The sequence below is a fragment of the Solea senegalensis genome, linkage group LG18, assembly GCF_019176455.1.
Source record: "Solea senegalensis isolate Sse05_10M linkage group LG18, IFAPA_SoseM_1, whole genome shotgun sequence".
Lineage (NCBI taxonomy): Eukaryota > Metazoa > Chordata > Actinopteri > Pleuronectiformes > Soleidae > Solea > Solea senegalensis.
In genome coordinates this window covers 8,148,311-8,166,196 of record NC_058041.1, presented here as the reverse complement: position 1 = coordinate 8,166,196, position 17,886 = coordinate 8,148,311, and the positions used below count along the sequence as shown (strand labels likewise).

At 41.4% G+C, this 17,886-nt stretch overlaps 1 protein-coding gene across 9 annotated transcripts in view; it reads right to left on the bottom strand.

The window, feature by feature from the left end:
• The window catches only part of LOC122759052 (ankyrin-3-like), an 86,532-nt gene that overhangs the window by 8,817 nt on the left and 59,829 nt on the right, over nucleotides 1-17,886 (bottom strand). For 6 of the 9 annotated variants that reach the window (XM_044013532.1, XM_044013534.1, XM_044013535.1 and 3 more), the window contains 10 exons: nucleotides 16,976-17,072; nucleotides 16,648-16,876; nucleotides 16,061-16,186; nucleotides 15,256-15,378; nucleotides 14,777-14,803; nucleotides 14,113-14,194; nucleotides 6,660-12,896; nucleotides 3,515-3,589; nucleotides 1,789-1,920; nucleotides 1,471-1,614 (listed from right to left, as the gene is read on the bottom strand). In XM_044013532.1, coding sequence (XP_043869467.1) covers nucleotides 1,471-1,614; nucleotides 1,789-1,920; nucleotides 3,515-3,589; nucleotides 6,660-12,896; nucleotides 14,113-14,194; nucleotides 14,777-14,803; nucleotides 15,256-15,378; nucleotides 16,061-16,186; nucleotides 16,648-16,876; nucleotides 16,976-17,072 — 7,272 coding nt within the window. The remainder of the gene's footprint in view (nucleotides 1-1,470; nucleotides 1,615-1,788; nucleotides 1,921-3,514; nucleotides 3,590-6,659; nucleotides 12,897-14,112; nucleotides 14,195-14,776; nucleotides 14,804-15,255; nucleotides 15,379-16,060; nucleotides 16,187-16,647; nucleotides 16,877-16,975; nucleotides 17,073-17,886) is intronic. The other 3 variants (XM_044013539.1, XM_044013540.1, XM_044013541.1) reach the window with 2 other exon arrangements.

Here is a 17,886-nt window from a genome sequence, read left to right as displayed (position 1 = left end):
TTCCCTCCATCTTTTGGAATGTAACAGGAATACTTTTCTTCTGCAATTCTTTTGTTAATTGCGTTGTTGTTCGTGCCGACAGGGGTCATTGTGCACTTCACTGACTCAGTTCTCACTCTAGTTGGCAGCAAGCGTGTGTAAAAAGTTATTACTCGGCTGATTTCATATTTTCAAAAGTAAAAAAAAAAAAGAAAGTGTTAGCCATTGGGGAGAACTTGCTGGTTATTGTGGCTTAATGGTGTGTCAAGGGAATTTGCTTTAGTGGTTAGTCATTTAGAAGCAAGAGGAGCAGAGAGGAGGAGGCGGCAGGAGAAGCTACAGCAGAGCGGAGACGCTGGGAGGCTCGGAGGAACCCAGGGGATGACGGGCTACAGTACAGCTTACAGCAGTGACACACAAGCATAATCATATACTGTCCACTTTGGAAAAAAAAGGGTGTTTCATTTTCAACCCATGTTGAAGTGTCGCCCGGGGCAGAGCTCGTCCTCGACACTCGCGGATGTGTTGAAAAAAGGTTTCCACCCATTTGAAATGTGTTTAAAAAGTGTATTATTGTCAACGACAGGTGACAATAATTCAACAGGTAGCCTCTCATACAAAGCCACAGCCATGCATTTTGTTGATCTTTTTGGCCATAGATTGGTTTCACTTTAAATCATCTTTACAAAAAGATCACGTTTTGCGTTCAGCGTTGGCCAAGGCAAAAGTAACACTGATCCTTGTGTTCACAGGGCCCTAAGACGACCCACAAAGTCAAAATTAGGAAAACTACTAGCTGCCACATTTAAATTTCATTTAAGAAGAAAGAGAGAAACACAGAAAGAGGGAGGAAAGGACTTTCATACTGGTTAAAACAAGCATGCCATTGTTATTAAGTGTTATAATTATGTTAAAAATTAAATATTTACACCTGTAACAGACACATACATGTAACTACTCTTGAACCAGTGCCCTAACCAGTGCCCTTATTATTGTTATTATCTAAATAAATACAATTATCAGCATTTTTCAGATGGGACAGAAACACCAATTCATTCATAACTCACATTTACTTCAAGATCATGCTTTTTGGACGGTTTACAAAAACAGCCACACATACTAAAACGTCTCATGCACCCATACTGGCACAGACTTCCTTGCACTTAATTGAAACAAGTGACGTTTTAAGAGGTTTCATTGCAAGGTGCTGCAAAACTAACAAGCTGACTGGGCTTAACAGCTTAATAAAGACAAATCTAATGCTATTATCACCTGATGGTCTGTTAGATAGAAGCTAAGTAAACCTGCTGGAGCATGAAGTCATTTCGATTCACGTCTAATTAACTCCCACTATTCAGGTTAGGCCTGATTGGGTCTGTGTTTGTTGACACGGTTAGCTCCGACTATCGGGCTGAGAGAAGAGGTGAAGAAGGGTGAAGGGATAGACTGAGAGATAGACTGAGAATTCAGCTAGGGTGGGCTACACTTTACCATCGGACTGATCCGGGAATACTGCGTTATCATCGGCAAAGCAGCGTGTGCCTGAAATGTTACCGTAGTCAAATATGGGCCCTTCCAGCAAAGTCACAATATCCAACCGATTGATCTTAGTCAGCGCCGTAGTTAAAGCATCCGCTAGAGAGGAAAGAAACAGAGGGATTTCATCAATATTATTCAACACTGATATTGCCTTATCATGTATTCGGATATAAGCGTAATCCCAGCTATGTGAACTACAACGGCCATTTCTCTCACACAGAGTTCATAGACTGCAGGAACGGAACACACAAAGGCACACACACTGCTTACTTGTGGCATTTTTACCGTCCCTGTGCACCCATTTCTTAAGGAGCATGAAGCTCTGTGCTGTCAGGGAATTTGGGTTCTCCACTCTGATGAAGTTGATCTCCTCCACAGAGAATTCCAGCTCCCTGGCCAGCTCTGAAACAACAACAAACACCATAAATGTTCAAATGCAAGATGATTGTTGTTCATGGAGCCACAGGCTTAGGATTGCTGACACCCTCCGCTCCAGCAAGTACAGAAAACAATACAATGCACTACAATACATAATACATAAAGCAGACAATCATTTAATTCATTTTTGGGTAGTAAAGGTGCAGCAGATCAGCAATAATTGAAGGAGCCTGGTCATTTAAAGATATAAAAGAAGTAACAAGGACTTTAAAATGTATTCTAAAATGAACTGGTATCCAGTGAAGTGATGCTAAAATATGGCAGATATGTGCTCTTTTGCCGTTGTGAGTGAGAAGTCGAGCTGCAGAATTCTGGACAGTCTGCAGACGGTCAAGCTCCTCCTTATTAAGACATGTAAAAAGAGTTGCAATAGTCGAGGCGATTTGAGATAAAAGCATGTAGGATCGTTTCTAATTCAGCCTTTGACACAAGAGATCTGAGTTTGAGTCATGCTCACTCCAGCACAAATGCACCCTCTTTAAAAACGAGTCACTCACTGTGAACTGAAGTGAAGCTGTAGCACTGAAAGCATCACATTCATTTGAATTTATTTCCTTGCCGTCTGTTCACTGAGTAATTATTAACCTGCCAAACACTCTGCGCCAAAAAAAAAACAAAACACGTTTGTGAAGATTAACACAGGCTGTAAATCTAAAACTGTAAGAAAATAATGTTCGGCTGATATGCTTATTCACTGCAGCTCTGCAACAGCAACAACCATTAAATATGGATTAGATTCCTTTCCTCTACTGAGTGCTCACTCAGCCACAGGACGGGGAGGCAGTCCACCACAGCTATACACACACACACACACACACACACACACACACACACACACACTCTCACTCTTCGGAGGATGACGGTGCACCCACTCACACACATGCAGACAGGCGTGGGGCAGTGCTGCAGTGCAGAGCAGAGCAGGTGGACAGACTTGGACTAAACTGCAGAGGCCACACCCTTATCTCTGTACTGTAAACAGAAATATCGCCATCTCACCGTTCCCTCTGAAATACACACACGCTTCATAACATGTAAGGACGCAAATACACTGCAGTGCGAACCACAGTTTAAAAGCAAAATGAATAATACATGTATTGCTTTATATGGATTTTTTTTATTTTGATGTTTGCCCCTAATATATTTAAGCATCTCAATCAGGTGAAAATGTTTAAATTTAACATATTTGAATTCAAAAGATTTGATTGAATTGAGGTTTCGTAGCAAAATGATGCATACAACATGTGTATCACTACCACTGCTGTAATGGTTAAGTCAAGATAATTATACTGCACGGCCACCAGATGGCAACAAACACTGTAAAAATAGTGGTTTGAAGGCTGATTCATTCCCATGTGGGTGTTGAAAATTCACACAGAGAATCATCTTTGTTACAGGATCAGATTCATATTTCGTTAATCCTTTAGAAAAAAGCAACTCACATCTACCATTGCAGTTGTTAAAGTAATCCTGATCACCATCCTAAATATAGTGTTCACCATTTTTCGATTGAAGTGTTTAACAAAGGGGTGAAGAAGTTAAATTTGTGTACACTTACCAGTCCAGCTGAGTCCAAGGTGGTCAGCTACTATTGCCATACGGAGGTCTGTTCTCTCGCAGGGACTCTGAGGGCCTGTGCGAGGGAGAACAATTAACATGTGGCATTTCGACAATAATCCCAGTATTAAACGAGGTCGCCATGAAATGACCACAGAAGACAGTAACGATATTTGATGAAAGAAAGAGATTGGGATAGTGAACTAAAGTCTATTACGGGCAGTTTACGTTAAAGTAGTTTAACCATGAGCTTGACTAATTACCTTGTTAGTGAATACTTACTTTCACTCTTTTTTTTTGTAAATCCTCTGGTCATATCCATATCAAACCTTTAGATCAACTTTAGCTCACTCTCCCATGTCTCACCTTAAAAACAGGCTTTTCTGGCCAGACTCTCCTCAATAGTTCAATGATTTGGTTTAAATCATGGATGCTTGGAAAAGTATGCAAAGAGTTTAATTTGTTTTCTCGTAATAGTAAGCTTACCTAAGTATAGACTACAAACTGAGGGAAACAGGAAGCCTGCTTAAGTATAAATAAAATAATATTAAATTGGACATTTAAGGTCCTATTTAGACAATCTAAAACGCCTGGTCTGAAGCGCAATTAAGGCATGTCCAATTATTACTTGTTATTTACATGGCGCATTATCTTGGCGCAAAGTTTCGCTTGCCATTCTCTTTAAAAGCCAAGTGTGCAGGACATTGGAGATCTCTGCTGAGGACATGGATAAATGCACAATAAAATAAATAAATGCAATCAAGAATGAGGATCTGTGAGGCCAGAAAAGAAAAAAAGAAGAAGACAAAATTCCATTTTTTACTTTAAAATGTTTGATGTGTAGTATGTTCAGAAGTATTAGTAGTCAATGTTAAGTGTGAAACATGTTTGTATCACGTCACTAACAACACACATCTACCATCAGGCAGCATTCCCTCACACCGAAAAAAACAACAACGAGCCATGGCGTGAGTTTGAAATCAGTCGTAAAGCAGCTGCACAACATTTTCTGCCGAGTTACAAATGATCGCATCCTGTACAGCTGACATTCACGTGATTGTCAAGTTCAGCCGATAGACTGTTTTCGGCGTGATTTCAGAGAACAAAAGGCCACCCAATATCTACAAACCAGGCAAGCAGACCAAAACAAACAGAAGGAATCTTTTCCCCAGATGTAGTGTGGTCTCACATGATGCAAGGTGCAAGGCTATCTTAATGTCAGTGTTACATGAAACTGAGCATGGTCCACTGTAATAAAAATAAATGTATATTATTCACTCTATATACCCACTTCTAAATGGATAATGATGCTGATTTTGACATGATTGTTCCTGTGCATTTGTTTTAATACCAGAGATATTGAAGTTCCTATGAATTAATTCATCAAGTCTCACAACAGACCATTGCCATTTCCTCAAGCGATCTTAAGAGTACTGCTAATTCACTCACTGACTCTTTGTGTTTTAGCCTCTACGTCTTTGTCTAAACAGACGGCACAAGACACAGATAACAAGAACGACAGGAAGAAGTGACAGCTACACTTATGTCACATCACAAAGCACCCACAACAGCTACATGCATCTCACAGAGAAAGATTGAGAATAACAAGTGTTTAGAAAGAGGTTACAAACTAGTCTTGTTCTCCGAGACAGGAGCCTTGACTGGTTGATCAAACTTATGCTCCTTTTCTCCAAGAGTCCGCCTACTCTTCCTCTTGCTCCTCCTCATCTCACTGCTGGCCTGCTCAACCTCAGCTTTCACATCTCTAGCTGATGGTGTTGATGTTGTGGTGGAGGTGGAGGTGGAGGTAGAGGTGCGTGAAGGGCAGGAACCTCTAGAAGATGTAGGTGTCTCTGACAGGGAAGTGTTCCTGGTAGTGCTGAGACTGCAGCTCTCTTCATCCTCAGTGGGCAGCTTTTTCCCTTCTAACCTTGTTTCAGCCTCCTTAGGAATGGTTTGGTCCAAAGATTTGGCTACCTGGCTACTAACTGACCTTGCTTTAAAGTTTTTGGGGACGACTAAACAAGTTTTCCTCCCTGTCTCATCTGTGCGACTCCTACCTGAGATTTTTACTAAACTGCGTTTTTGTTCAGTGCTGGTTGTGCATTTAGTTTGCTGTTTTTTACCAATGTTTTTTTTAATGCTTCTATCAATTACAGTTTTGTTAGTAACCCGCTTTGCACCCTGAGAGGAAGAGGAGTACTGGATGGCTTTCATTACTGGGATTCTAGATTTAGGAAATAGAGTTTCAAACGGGTCACATCTTTCCCTGACTTTATGTATTGCATGCTTCTTATCTCGAAATCTGTCAACATTTTCTTGTGCTTTGCCTTTCCCTATTGCTCGAGTTTGGCTACAAAGTTTGTGGTCGGGCACCCTAACCGGCAACTTGGACTTGCATATCTGTGCTTTGACCTCTTTGGCTCCCATGTTTATTATTGCTACATTAGGACAAAACCTGCCTTCCCTACTTTTCACCTCTAGCTGGTTGAAGCCAGCATCTATCCTGCTTATCTCTGTTAGTCCTGATGAGGACAACAAATTACTACCAGTCTGAACAACATCTGAATCTACAAAATGGGAGACAGGGATATTGCAACTGGTATTGGTACTCCATGTTTGAGAATTACTTCTATCTTGTGAAGGTGCAGAAAAACAATCTGTGCTTTGGTAATAAATATCCTGATTACCTGAGGACCAATCCAAATGGTCCCTTGGTTTGGACATACATGAATGAATTGTGTGGTTTGAATAAAAATCTGCCGGGTCTAATGAATTAAGATCAAAAGAATCTTCATGGTTTGAGGCTACATCATAAGAACTAATAGAATCTAAAGCTGTTCCTGATGGCATGTCATTAAAAGTACATGGTGTTCTACATTTAATATTGCTATCTGGAGAACCAGAATGTTTATCCGATGGCAATTTGAATTCTGTTCTAAAAGTGGAGAATTTAAGCTCAGTGGTGGAAGCTGAGTTTCTGCATGTGCTGTAACTGCCAGCTAGATTTGACACTTCAAGCTTGACAGTTGTAGTCTGAATGGATACTTGAGGGATTGATGAGGTGTTTGTGGGACCCTGAGTACTAAAATGATCTCTGTGTTGTATGGAGGCCACTATCTCTGAGTCTCTGACATTGTACTTGCCTGCTGAATAGGAATGCTCACCAATCTGAAAAAACTGGAGCCTCTCCTCCACCATGTCTCTCTTGCTCATGTCAATTGCCCCACTGCGTGTCATCTCAAACATCTTCCCTTCATGGAAGGGGAATGGATTTGGCTCACTCGTCGGGGTACTATCATCCGTTGGTGTTCGGGCTGGGGTAGTATCTGGTGTAGTGGCCTGAGACTGTTCGTCCACTGCTAGTCCAAAAGGTTTAGGCTCACCGTTGACCCCCTGCATCCCTCCCATGTCAACAACGACTTCTTCCTCTGCACCTTTACTGGACCAGGGGTCAAAGTCCAGGCCTTTAGTGGCAACAGTCTTAAAGGGAGAGTTAAACTCCTCCTCTAACTTATAACTAAAATAAGTGTCTGAAAATCCCTCTTTATTTGAGGGTTCTTGTTCAAGAACTTTAACCCCATCTTTACTAACATCATCAGATGTTTTACCATTTGAGGGGGTATCTTTATTGAAAGTGTCCTTTTGACATTCTTCTGGAGTTTTCTCCTCTTCAATAACTTCCAGTTTAGTCTGGGGAAAACATCTATCCGAAGACCTAAATGTGTCCGTTGCCCAAACGTCTCTACGGCTGTCTGGAAGACCATACAGTCGTAAATCTGCCTGCTCACACAGGCCATCGTCCTCATCTTGAAGTTCATATCCATCTAGGGAGTCAATCTCTGTTGCATCAGTGTCATGAGAAAATTCAGCGGTTGTGGCTATTGAACAATCTGTTATTGACTGGTCATTTCCATTTTGCTCATATTCATAATCTTCTCCTTTGCCATTAGAACCCTTAGAACCATTGAAGCCATTGGTTCCAACATGATGCTCTTTGTTATTTCCATTTTTGTCATGTTTTTTGGATTTAGAGGCCTTTTCCTTCTCTTCCCTCCTCTCCTCTTCATCCACATCAGGAACTTTGAAAGTGAACTTTTTACAAGGAATTGGTTGAAAGATCGACTCATCGTCGTCCTCTTCTTCACCATTTGACTGACTTTCATCTGTCCCTGGAGGGACTGGGGTGGGGGGTTGGATTCTTATAATTGGCTCAGTCAGCAGAAGCTTAGAGTTTTCTTCCTGTAAGTTCACCTCCATCATTTCTGTTTCAGTCTCTGAAGAGGCACAGGATCCCTTTCTCTCTGGGTCTGAAATTTCTGAATTAGAGTCCAGAGGGGGTGGGGGAGGGAACTCAATATATGCAATACCTTTGTCTTTTGAGACTTCTTGATATTCCTGCCCATTTATTTCATCATGCTTACCAATGCTTGTTACTTCTTGCTGGTCGAACCTATTTATTAACTCCAGGTGGTTATCATTAATTTCTATTTCTTGCTTGTTAGCATTAACAAGGTCGTCTTGAGTGGCATATATACCAGGTTTCTGTTCTGGTGTGGCCTCTTTAAAAGAGAAAATGACCTTGCTGTGGTCATCTTCTGATTCCTCAGATACCTCCATGATAGGACTGGGTTGCCCTGGCAGAAATCCCATAAAGCCATCAGTGGTCCTTGTAATGAGGTCATAGCTGACTTCCTCAGAGCTGGGGGTCTCAGGTGTAATTGGGCTTTTCCCTGAGCTATCTATGAAAGACACCTGTTCTAGTGTGTCATCATCTGGGCTGAGGGGGCTGAGGGCTGAGTTTGAGTTCTGTTTGACTGTGTACAGTGCTCCTTTGGCCTCTCTCTCTGCTTGCCTGCCCACCTGGACGCTGACATAAACAGGTAATGTTTTGATGCCCTTGAAGTTTTCTTTGGTTGTTGTTGCAGATGGAGGGGTTAGTACTTTCCCTAGCATTTCTCTCGGAAGATTATTGGAGTTGGAATCTTTGGGTGCATTATCTAGAATTTCAAATGAAAGATTTTCATCTGTTTTTGTTGGGGTTGTCTCAAGACTCATCTGTATTTTGCTTTTAGATAGTGTAGGTATCTGTGAGGGTTTAGTTGTTGTCTGTTTCTTTGTGACGTCATTGTCTAAAGTAGAAGGTGCAGTTCTTGCAGGAATTTGAGATTCTGTCTTTTTTCTTAGATTTTTGTTTAATTGTTCCTCACCATCTTTGTGGGGCAGGTCAACTTTTGAAATTTGTTGGTCATACTTAGCATCACTATCTTTCTCTAGTGGTCTAGGTGTCTGAACTTTCTGACCATTATTGCTTTCTTTAATTTCCTGAGTAACACTGGAATGGATATGTTTCCCTTTTTTAGTCTCAGTTTCAATAATTTGTCTTTGTGAGGAGATTTCTGTGACAATTTGATTTGTTAGCTTGTCCCCTGTATGTTTTGGGGCTTTAGATGGTGATATTAGAGCAGCTTTACTGCTGTCTGTTGCAGCACACATGTCCTTCTCAACGTCATTTTTCAAGTTTTCTTCTTCTGATTTTTCAGATAGTTTTGTAACTTTTCCTCCAGCAATAAACTGAAAAACAGGAAGTTTGCTCTCCTGTATTTTTTTTACTGAAGGTTTTGGCTGGACAGGAGGAGGAATTCTGGATGAACTTGACTGATTTTGTTTCTGAGCCTCAGATTCAAATTTCATCCTCACAGCACTGACTTTGGAAGTTGATTTTATGTGTGAGAGAGACTGTTCAGACTCACTGGTCAATGTATCATCACCACTGTGGGAGAACACACTTTTCTGGGGACTGCTTGGCAAGCTACAGCTTTTCTTTTCAGTTGTTGTGGTTCGCCCAAACATTTTAACAGCCGAAGGCTCTCTAAGTTTGCTTTTACCATACCCCTCTTCTGCTGCTTTAGGTTTCTGCTGTGTTTTCTCAGGGCTACTACATGCTGAACTAGGCCAGGATCTTGGCTCCTTTGGCTCACGTTTCACAGGTTTTTTCTCAGGTGATTGCAGCTCGTCATTGAGCTTCTCAGTTTTGTCACGGAAGAACTGTGATACTTCACTGAGTTTTTCCTCTGCTTCCTTCACAGTTTGGTCCACCCTATCCTCATAAAGGAGCTTATCCCTGCTTCTGTCATGTTTATCCTCTGTAAATCTCATCCAAACAGCATGCTTAGGGCTGCCCTGTTCTGTGGAGTAATGGAGCACTGTCACTTTATCAAACTGGGATGGCTCATCCCTCTGCATGAATTTACCAGATTTCTGAGACCCCTCTTTTGATGACTTGGAGATAAATTCTCTCTTGGGGCTTCTATGTTGCTGACTCATGCCCTCAATATTACGGTTGTCTATTCCCTCAGAAATAAGGTGGTGGTGTTTGTCAGTCATCATTGCTGAATCCTCTGTGTCAGAGTGAGATAGCGTTGATGCGTCAAGTTTCTCTGACAGAAGCATTTTCTCAGCAAACCTATAGGATTCACTTCGAAACTCGGACAGCTCATCATCACAGTATTCTATGGAGTGCTGGCTCAATAGTTTCAAGGCTTTGTATGAATCATCTGCAATTAACTGAGCAGAGCTTGGGCGACTATCCTCCTCCTGTGAAAGTGGAGTGTTAACACGGGATGTTTCTAGGAAAGAGGGCAGGGTTTCTTCGGCGTTAAGTTCCTCTTCTTCCTGTTGGACCTCATCATAATCACCAAGTTCCTTAATTCCACTTTCTCCTTTGTAGATGTAAAGCTCGGGGTGTTTTTTGGTTTCCCTGAAAAAAACTTCAGTAGGCTCTGCTGTGCTATGGCCCTTTTCAATATGAACCTCGATTATCCTTTCAACTTTGGGTTTAGATTTAATATCTCTGTCAAGAAATCTCGGCGTCAACTCATCACCTTTAACGGAATCCTGGCTAGCCTTGTGTTCAAAAAGACCTACCAGTTCTTTAGATGGGTCTCTACCTGACTGAAATGCTTTCATTATGTCTCTGACTGACATACCTTCCTCTATCATCTCTGCACCATCAGTTAGTTTTGGCTTGTGATAGACCATTCTAGTGGTAGTTGTAAAATGAGTTTCCTCTTTAAGACACATGCTTTTGTTCATTATGGAGTCGTCTTCTGGAATTTTCATCTGTAAGGCTCTGGTGGAGTTCGCTGAGGCCACATCTGGCTCTATGTAAGGAGAGGCAGATGCCGCTTCCTCCATGAGCGGAGGCTCCCAAGGATCATCAGGCTCATAGTTACCAATGTGGACCTCGTCAGTCCTGGTCTCAGTTACACTAGGAGGTATTGGTGAATCTGTAAATAAAGGCTTGGGCCCTGTGCTCTCTGCACTCTGAGGAGCAGAGGGTGTTTTTTCACTCCTGGTCTCAAATCCACTGTCTGACAGTGGACTCTTATCCTGCTCATGAGATAGGTCCTCTGGTGATTCCAAGATAGTCTCTGACCCCTGATATGACTCTGTAAGTTTGTTTAGGTCCTTCTCTGAGGGAGACCTGAGCATGCCTGAGACTGGCGGAGGCATTTTGAGTTTGTGCTCTTGTATTGACATAGATGGTTTGAGAACACGTTTCTGTTTCTCCTCCCCTTCTCTCCTTGCCTCCTCCTCATACCTATATTTCAACTCTGCCATTTTAGAGAGAGAGTTTGCACCAATGTCATTTGTTAAATAATCTACAACTTTAGCCAACTCTAAGTCCTTGCTTGACATAGAATGGTGCTTGAGAAGGCTCATTGTTTCATCAAAAGGAGAATAATGTGTGATGGCATTTCTTTGTGCCTCCTCAATTTCCTCTTTGGAAAATTCTTCCCACTCATCCTCTGAGGCCCTTTCTTTACCTGTGATGGCCTTAGCTTCACCCACTACATCTTTCTGCAATATCTCACTAACTTTCACTAAATCTTCTTTGACTTTTTCCACAAGAGTATATGGCTCTTCATCCTCCAACTTGGTCTCTTTAGGAGTGCCAGTATGTGATGTTTGAACAGTTTTGGCTGCTGTCTGTGTGTCTGTCTGTAGGATAGCTGTCATTCTCATCAAATCCTCTTTCATGTCAGCTACATCTTTTAGTATCTCCTGGTTGGAGGTTGCAGTTGGGTGGATGACCGGCGGGGTGATAAACGGGGGGGACTTCAATTGAGATTTAATTTTTGATGCAGTAACACAGGTAGACAAAGAGGAAGATACTGAGGCATGAGGGGGGTCAGGCAGTGCCATTTTAAGAGACCCTGGCCCTGGTTTGACAGGGGTCTCTGAAATGATGTTGACTAATGAATATACAGGTACAGTCATCGTATTAGATGAAACTGCAGTGCTAGGGGGAGCAACTACAGATCTCAGAGAACCATAAGCAGAGCTTGCTGATCCAGATCTACGTGAGGATGACAGTGATTTAAGTGTTCCGTAGCCCGAGACAGAGTATGAGTCTATAGCTTCATTTAGGGCTGCACTGACACTGGAAGTTGCTGCCTGTGTGGTAGCCTGGATCCTCTCCTGAAGGCTGCTACTCCTCTCAGAGTGCAAGCGAGAAGACGGGGAGGATGGCGTGGAGGAGGAGGATGGATATTTAATGGGCGAGGCAGGGCCATTCATCATGGACAGTTCTGAGGAGGCAATAGTTGTTTGTCCAGTTGAGGAGAGAGAGGAGAGGGATGATCTCCCTCCTCGGGATGAGAGTGTTGAATCTACAGAGGTTTTTAAAGAGGACAAGCTAGAGATGCTTTTAACAGAAGGAAGGTTAAGTGACCCTACATCTGTCACAGCTATGGATCCAAGGGCAGTTTTAAAAGGCAGGTTAGTATTGAACACGTTGTTAGGTGTCTTTGATGATACAGGAGCTGTAACAGAAGACAATAACCTCTCTGGCACAGAGCCATTAGGTGCTGAGTGAAGTGGGGAAGTCATTGATGTGTATGCCGAAGCAAGATTCTTGATAGTTGCTGGATCTGTGGCAGGTTTACATGAGCCTCCAGAAGACAAAAGGCTGGCAGTTCCCTGAACAGGGTATTGGCCCTGCTGGACAACTGTTTTAATTGGTGAAGGCATAGTCCTGTAAGACCTGATCGGGGACGACGATACGTTGTCATTAACTGATTTAACAGGGGTAGACAGGGTAGGTGCTTGTGGAGCTCCGAGTGTGGCTTTGAGGTTTGCAGGGCATGCAGGTGATGGGGAAGGGAGGGGCCAGGTAGATTTTAATGGAGAAGGAGCTGGTGAGTCTGCCGGTGAATCGGTAGAGGTGAAGGAACCCCCCACTCCGATGTGCCTTGTTTGGCCAGGGACGGTAATAGGAGCAGTCGACCATGGTGGGAAAGGTCTGGTTGGAAAGACAGGTTTGTGAGGGTAACCAGCAGGCAGTGTTCTTGCTGTTGTGCTTCGCTCAACTGCTGTTTCTTCAGATGAATTTGTGGCAATAATGGTGAAGAAAAATGGAGAAAAATAAAGAAAAGAATGTGGAATATAAAAGGTAACAGAAATGTTGGGGAGGGGAAAAGTACAAAAAATATGAAAGAAGAGATCAGAGGAGGAAGAGTTGGTCAGTGACGCAATCCTGGCATCAAGGAAGGAAAACAGTTAAGTGCAAGACAAAGAAACATGATATACTAAAGTTGTGCTCCTGTAATTCACAATTGAAAGATAACACGATGAACATCAAACAGCAACAACAACATAATGAAGTGAACAAAGCACATTAAGCAGCAAAGTAAAATTCCAGAGACAATGGCTTAGACCAACGATAGACAACAGAAATAATGGCAAGACAAATGCACCCAACATAAAACAACTTCTTTCTTTTTTATTTCATCTGATGTTATACTGTATGGATCCTTGCTAAATTTTCAATCTGCTTTTTAAAGTGCCTTTTATCTGTTTGGTCCAAAAATTACATGATAACAGATTGACCCAAAGACAATTTTAACACTATGGTAAAAAAAAAATAGAGCCAAGGGCTGGCAGAGCTTTACATTTTCTGTTCATTACATAGCAAACCAAACATGCCAACATGTGTTTTGGTCCATTTCTTCATGCAGGATTGATAAAAAAAATAGGTGACAAGCAGAGAGCGTGAACAACTTACAGAAGTACACAATCCTGAAACAAAGCCGAACTCAAGACCTTCTAACATGCATCTTTGTCCCACAAAAAAAGCTGCTACATCACAAAGCCAAAAACCTTTAACCTTCCAAGGGACAAGATGAAAACAGATACAATTTTACTTTGACCACCGTTCCAAATGTCTGTTCACTTTGTATTGGTAAGTCAAAGAAAAATTTTGTGTTGCAACAGTCTGACGTTTAAAACTCAGAAGGGGAAACAAACCCAGAACAATTCGTAATGTAGACAAGCACAGCACCAAAACTTAAAACCACTCATTGACCCATGCAAAAATATACCATGTACCATGTTGTAAACAAGCATGTGGACAGTGCAAGTTATGTAGGATGAGCAATATGCATTTATTACATTAGTCACATCTATCTAGATATGGATTACTCATTTTACAAGTTAATTAAAATTACGTGTTAATGCTGTAAACTAACTTATCATTGTTATAGTCATCAAAGTGTTTTTTTTTTTGTTTTTTTTAGTAAAAATGTCAAAACTCACTCAGTGCAGGCTCGGCCAGATAGCTGTAGCGCTTACGTAAGGCTAGAGATGCAAAGGTATGACGTCGCTCTGGCTTTTCAGTCTGCAACAATAGCAAACAACACAAAATCCTATCAGTTCTAAGTCACCCTACATTGCATAGTTCTGCCAAGTGAGCAACATTTGGACCTTATCATGTCAAATCAAAGATAGTCAATTGTTGCCATAAAAACAAAGCCGATGTTCAACAGCTGCATGAGGCAGCCGCGAATTGTCCCTCGAAAGTATTCACTGCACTTCAGTCTCACCTGTTAAGTGCTGCTTACAATAAGTGTAAGCAAGTCACAGCAAGCTAGTTGAATTAGCTTGAGTTAGTCACAACAATGCGACCGACTCCAAATTATGCTTAAAAGTTAAATATTATATAGATATATAATATTCACCCAAAAACAATGCAGGTATACCTAAATGTAAATGCCATTTGTATAACAGTGAGGAGCGCATAGGATTTGGAACTGGACATAAATCATATACTTCTACATCTATAATAAATTATATCATGCAAAACTATGCGGCGAAAAGGTTGCTTTGAGCAAGGGAAACTTTTTAAAGCTTTGATGAGCGGAGCAGGGCCACTATAGGTCTAACGCAGAGGACAGCACAAGATGGGGAGGGTGTAGTTTACCTCATCCTCGGCATCTGACTCCATTTCCTGGTTCCCAAGATGCATAGCAGAAACAGGGGAGTAACATAACATGGAAAGCAGGGGGAAAAGAAACATCAGGGTGTGAAAAAGGAGTGTGTGAAAGAAGCTACAACTCCCAAGCCATTTCAGCAGAGTCAGCAAATCAAAGAAGCATACCATAACCATAAAAAATTAAAGGATAAAAGCACCAACAACAGCAAACACATTAAATGAACTAAAGCCAAAAAAGCCAACCTGATAGCTAAAAAAGTATTTTGCACAAAAGCCCTTAGCCAAAAGCAAGTATCCAAAAATGAAAAAAAAGGAGGCTTTAAACAGATAAAAGACACAGTGGCTGCAGTTTGGCCAAAGTCTTTCATTGTCTTTCATCTAGCAGGGTTATCGGTGGTGAAACTACCCTAACCATGAGTATGGTTATGGAGATGACAACAAAGAATGGTGAGGTTACATTACCATACCTTTTTCACTGCTGGAAGTGTTATGTTCAGGTTGCACACGGCGGTTTGTGGAAGGCTTTTTATAGTCTTACACTCTTTGAGGAAAGTGAGACGACCACATGGCTCCTGGCTCGGGTCTCTCACCTGGGGAGAGAGCATTGCTTCTTTATGCACTTCATTCTTTTAAAGCCAGTAGTTGCTATTTGATAAGTTGAAGTATTAATGAATATTTTCAATCATTTTCTTTCAACAGAACTATTGGAAAATCCCAAGAGTTTCAAATAAACAACATGCATGAAGACACCATCTTGGACTTTGTGGTTTTTTTTCCCCTAATACACAATTTTAAAGACTTACCACTAATTTGAAACTTTATTGATTTAGTAATTTATTGATAATAGTTTTATGTTATGTTTGGTGTGGATGAGGGTTACATCAGGACATGTTTTATATTTGCCTGGAAACTTGATTGGATATTAGCTGATACTGTGATCAAAGGCTTAGCTCCTTGGTAATGGATAACAAATCGATCAATAACATGAGGTTATTTAGCAGCGGCAAAGGTCGTACCCTGTGGACTGGGTTAATTTCACAGTATGAAGAAAAAGGCAGCAAAAGGAAATATAGCTGAAATTATTCATTTTTCATTGTATGAATGAAAAAAATACGCCGCTACCTCTGTCTTTTCCCTTGTTTTATTACGTTAGTGACTTTTTGTGATTTTATTTGTAGCCTTGCTGATGTATAGCTCCACCTCCATCTCCACCTTCCACCCTGAGGAGGAGGAGTTGTAGGTGACGGTGGTGATAATTGTGTGTTGGAATACCTTGACGCAGAAGGGCAGACGGTTCTCCTTGAAGGCATAGAAGTTAAGAGCTAACTGCTGACCGGCTTTAGTCAGCGGAGCCAAGTTTCCATAGCAATCCACATAGATGGGTCTACCCTCCAGAACCTTAGAGAGCAAATCAACAAGGTAAGAACCACATTCATAGTCAAGTCAGAGTCCAGACCATGTGAGCTGTAAGTGTTTTTACGGATGCCAAGGGTTACAACCTGCAACGTTAAACCTGAAACTCACAAAATGTTATCTGTATGCACTATCAATAACCTTTGTATGAAGTTACTTTGACTAATTTATTGTTCAGCATCCAACATTTTTTATAATTTTTATAATATGTGAGCAGTAACATCACCGTAATAGGTTTCAAAAATGTTGCATATCTGAAGAAAATTGTCCAAAAGGCTGTAGAAACCATGGAAACGATGGAGCATTCATTAAAAAAAACGAGTGTGGTTCAAACTGCCTAATACATTTAGCACATTGTAATAAGTAAAACACTGTCCTACAAGTCATACAAGGGAACATCCATCCTTTATTATGTCTTTAATTCCCTTCTACATACTATTATGTACCTCGATATCTTTGCTCCTGGCCACCTCTTCAAAGTTCTCCTGCTGCTCTAGGGTCTTATCCACCTTGTCGTCCGTCATACAAAAGCACCTCAGTTTGGACTCCACTGGGTCATTCGTCTTGGCAAACACTACAAACTTGGCCATGTAGGGGACACAGATAAGCTCCCTGTACAGCTGCATGGCCAAACCCACTGTCTCTGGAATCTGGTGGCAGTCTGCTAACCAGAACCTATGCAAGAGACAAACGTAAACAGCATGTATGACAATTAAGACAAAGAGGCGAAGGAGGAAACAGATGCAGCAGTCACATGCTTGGTGCGCGTCTCACCTTGCAGAGACGTTGGTGGTGAAGGAAACACAGTCGTTGATGAAGGTGAGAGGAGTTGTGCCTGTGATGTCTTCCCATTGCGCTGGGGACGTACCACCTGGTAAACAGCCATACATCAAACATGCGTATGGTCTTAGACACTTGATGTGATTCATCATGAGATTACAAGATTTGTGGTTTCTTGTACAGCAAAAGAAGGACTTCACTTAAAATTCCAAAAACCCAAAAGTAAATTATTCAGTGAAAAAAAATCATCAATATGACATCTGCACAGATGTACCACTTTTAATAATGAAAGGACCCTTGAGATGTCATTTTCAAATAAAATAGCATACCAAAATCTAGATCATTACTAACAAAAATGGATTTACACATGTTGTAATGTATCCACAAGTGCATAGTCTTAACTTTGCCTATCACAATAACTGGTAGTTCTCATTTACAGCCTGACCAGTCTCAGTTACTCTTCCCCTTCAAAGGAAATTCAGAAAGTAATCCACTCATCTCAGTCGGATGGAGAGGCGACTTGGAGTCTGTGTTTTACAGATAGTCGTGGAGTGCCAGTGTCTCACCACAGGCAACAAGACTAAATAAACTAAATTTGCATTCTAGCCTCAAGCCATGGACAGACAGCATGTTGTTAGCGGCGTGGAAGAGTAACAACCCCGGCGACATTTGCATGTGGGTTTAAATGCTGTTTAATATATTGCATCTTTGCATCCAATTAACTATCAAGCCTGTAAACTTGGCGCATTACTGAAGTCCACTAAATAAGGAGTGATGAATGCTGTACAGTAACACACAATAAAAATGCCTTTTAAATTCTGCTAGACTATATGTACTGTACTACATATTAATGACAATAAAAGATGAACATTCAATGAACTGCACTTGTGCCCCCCCACCCCCAC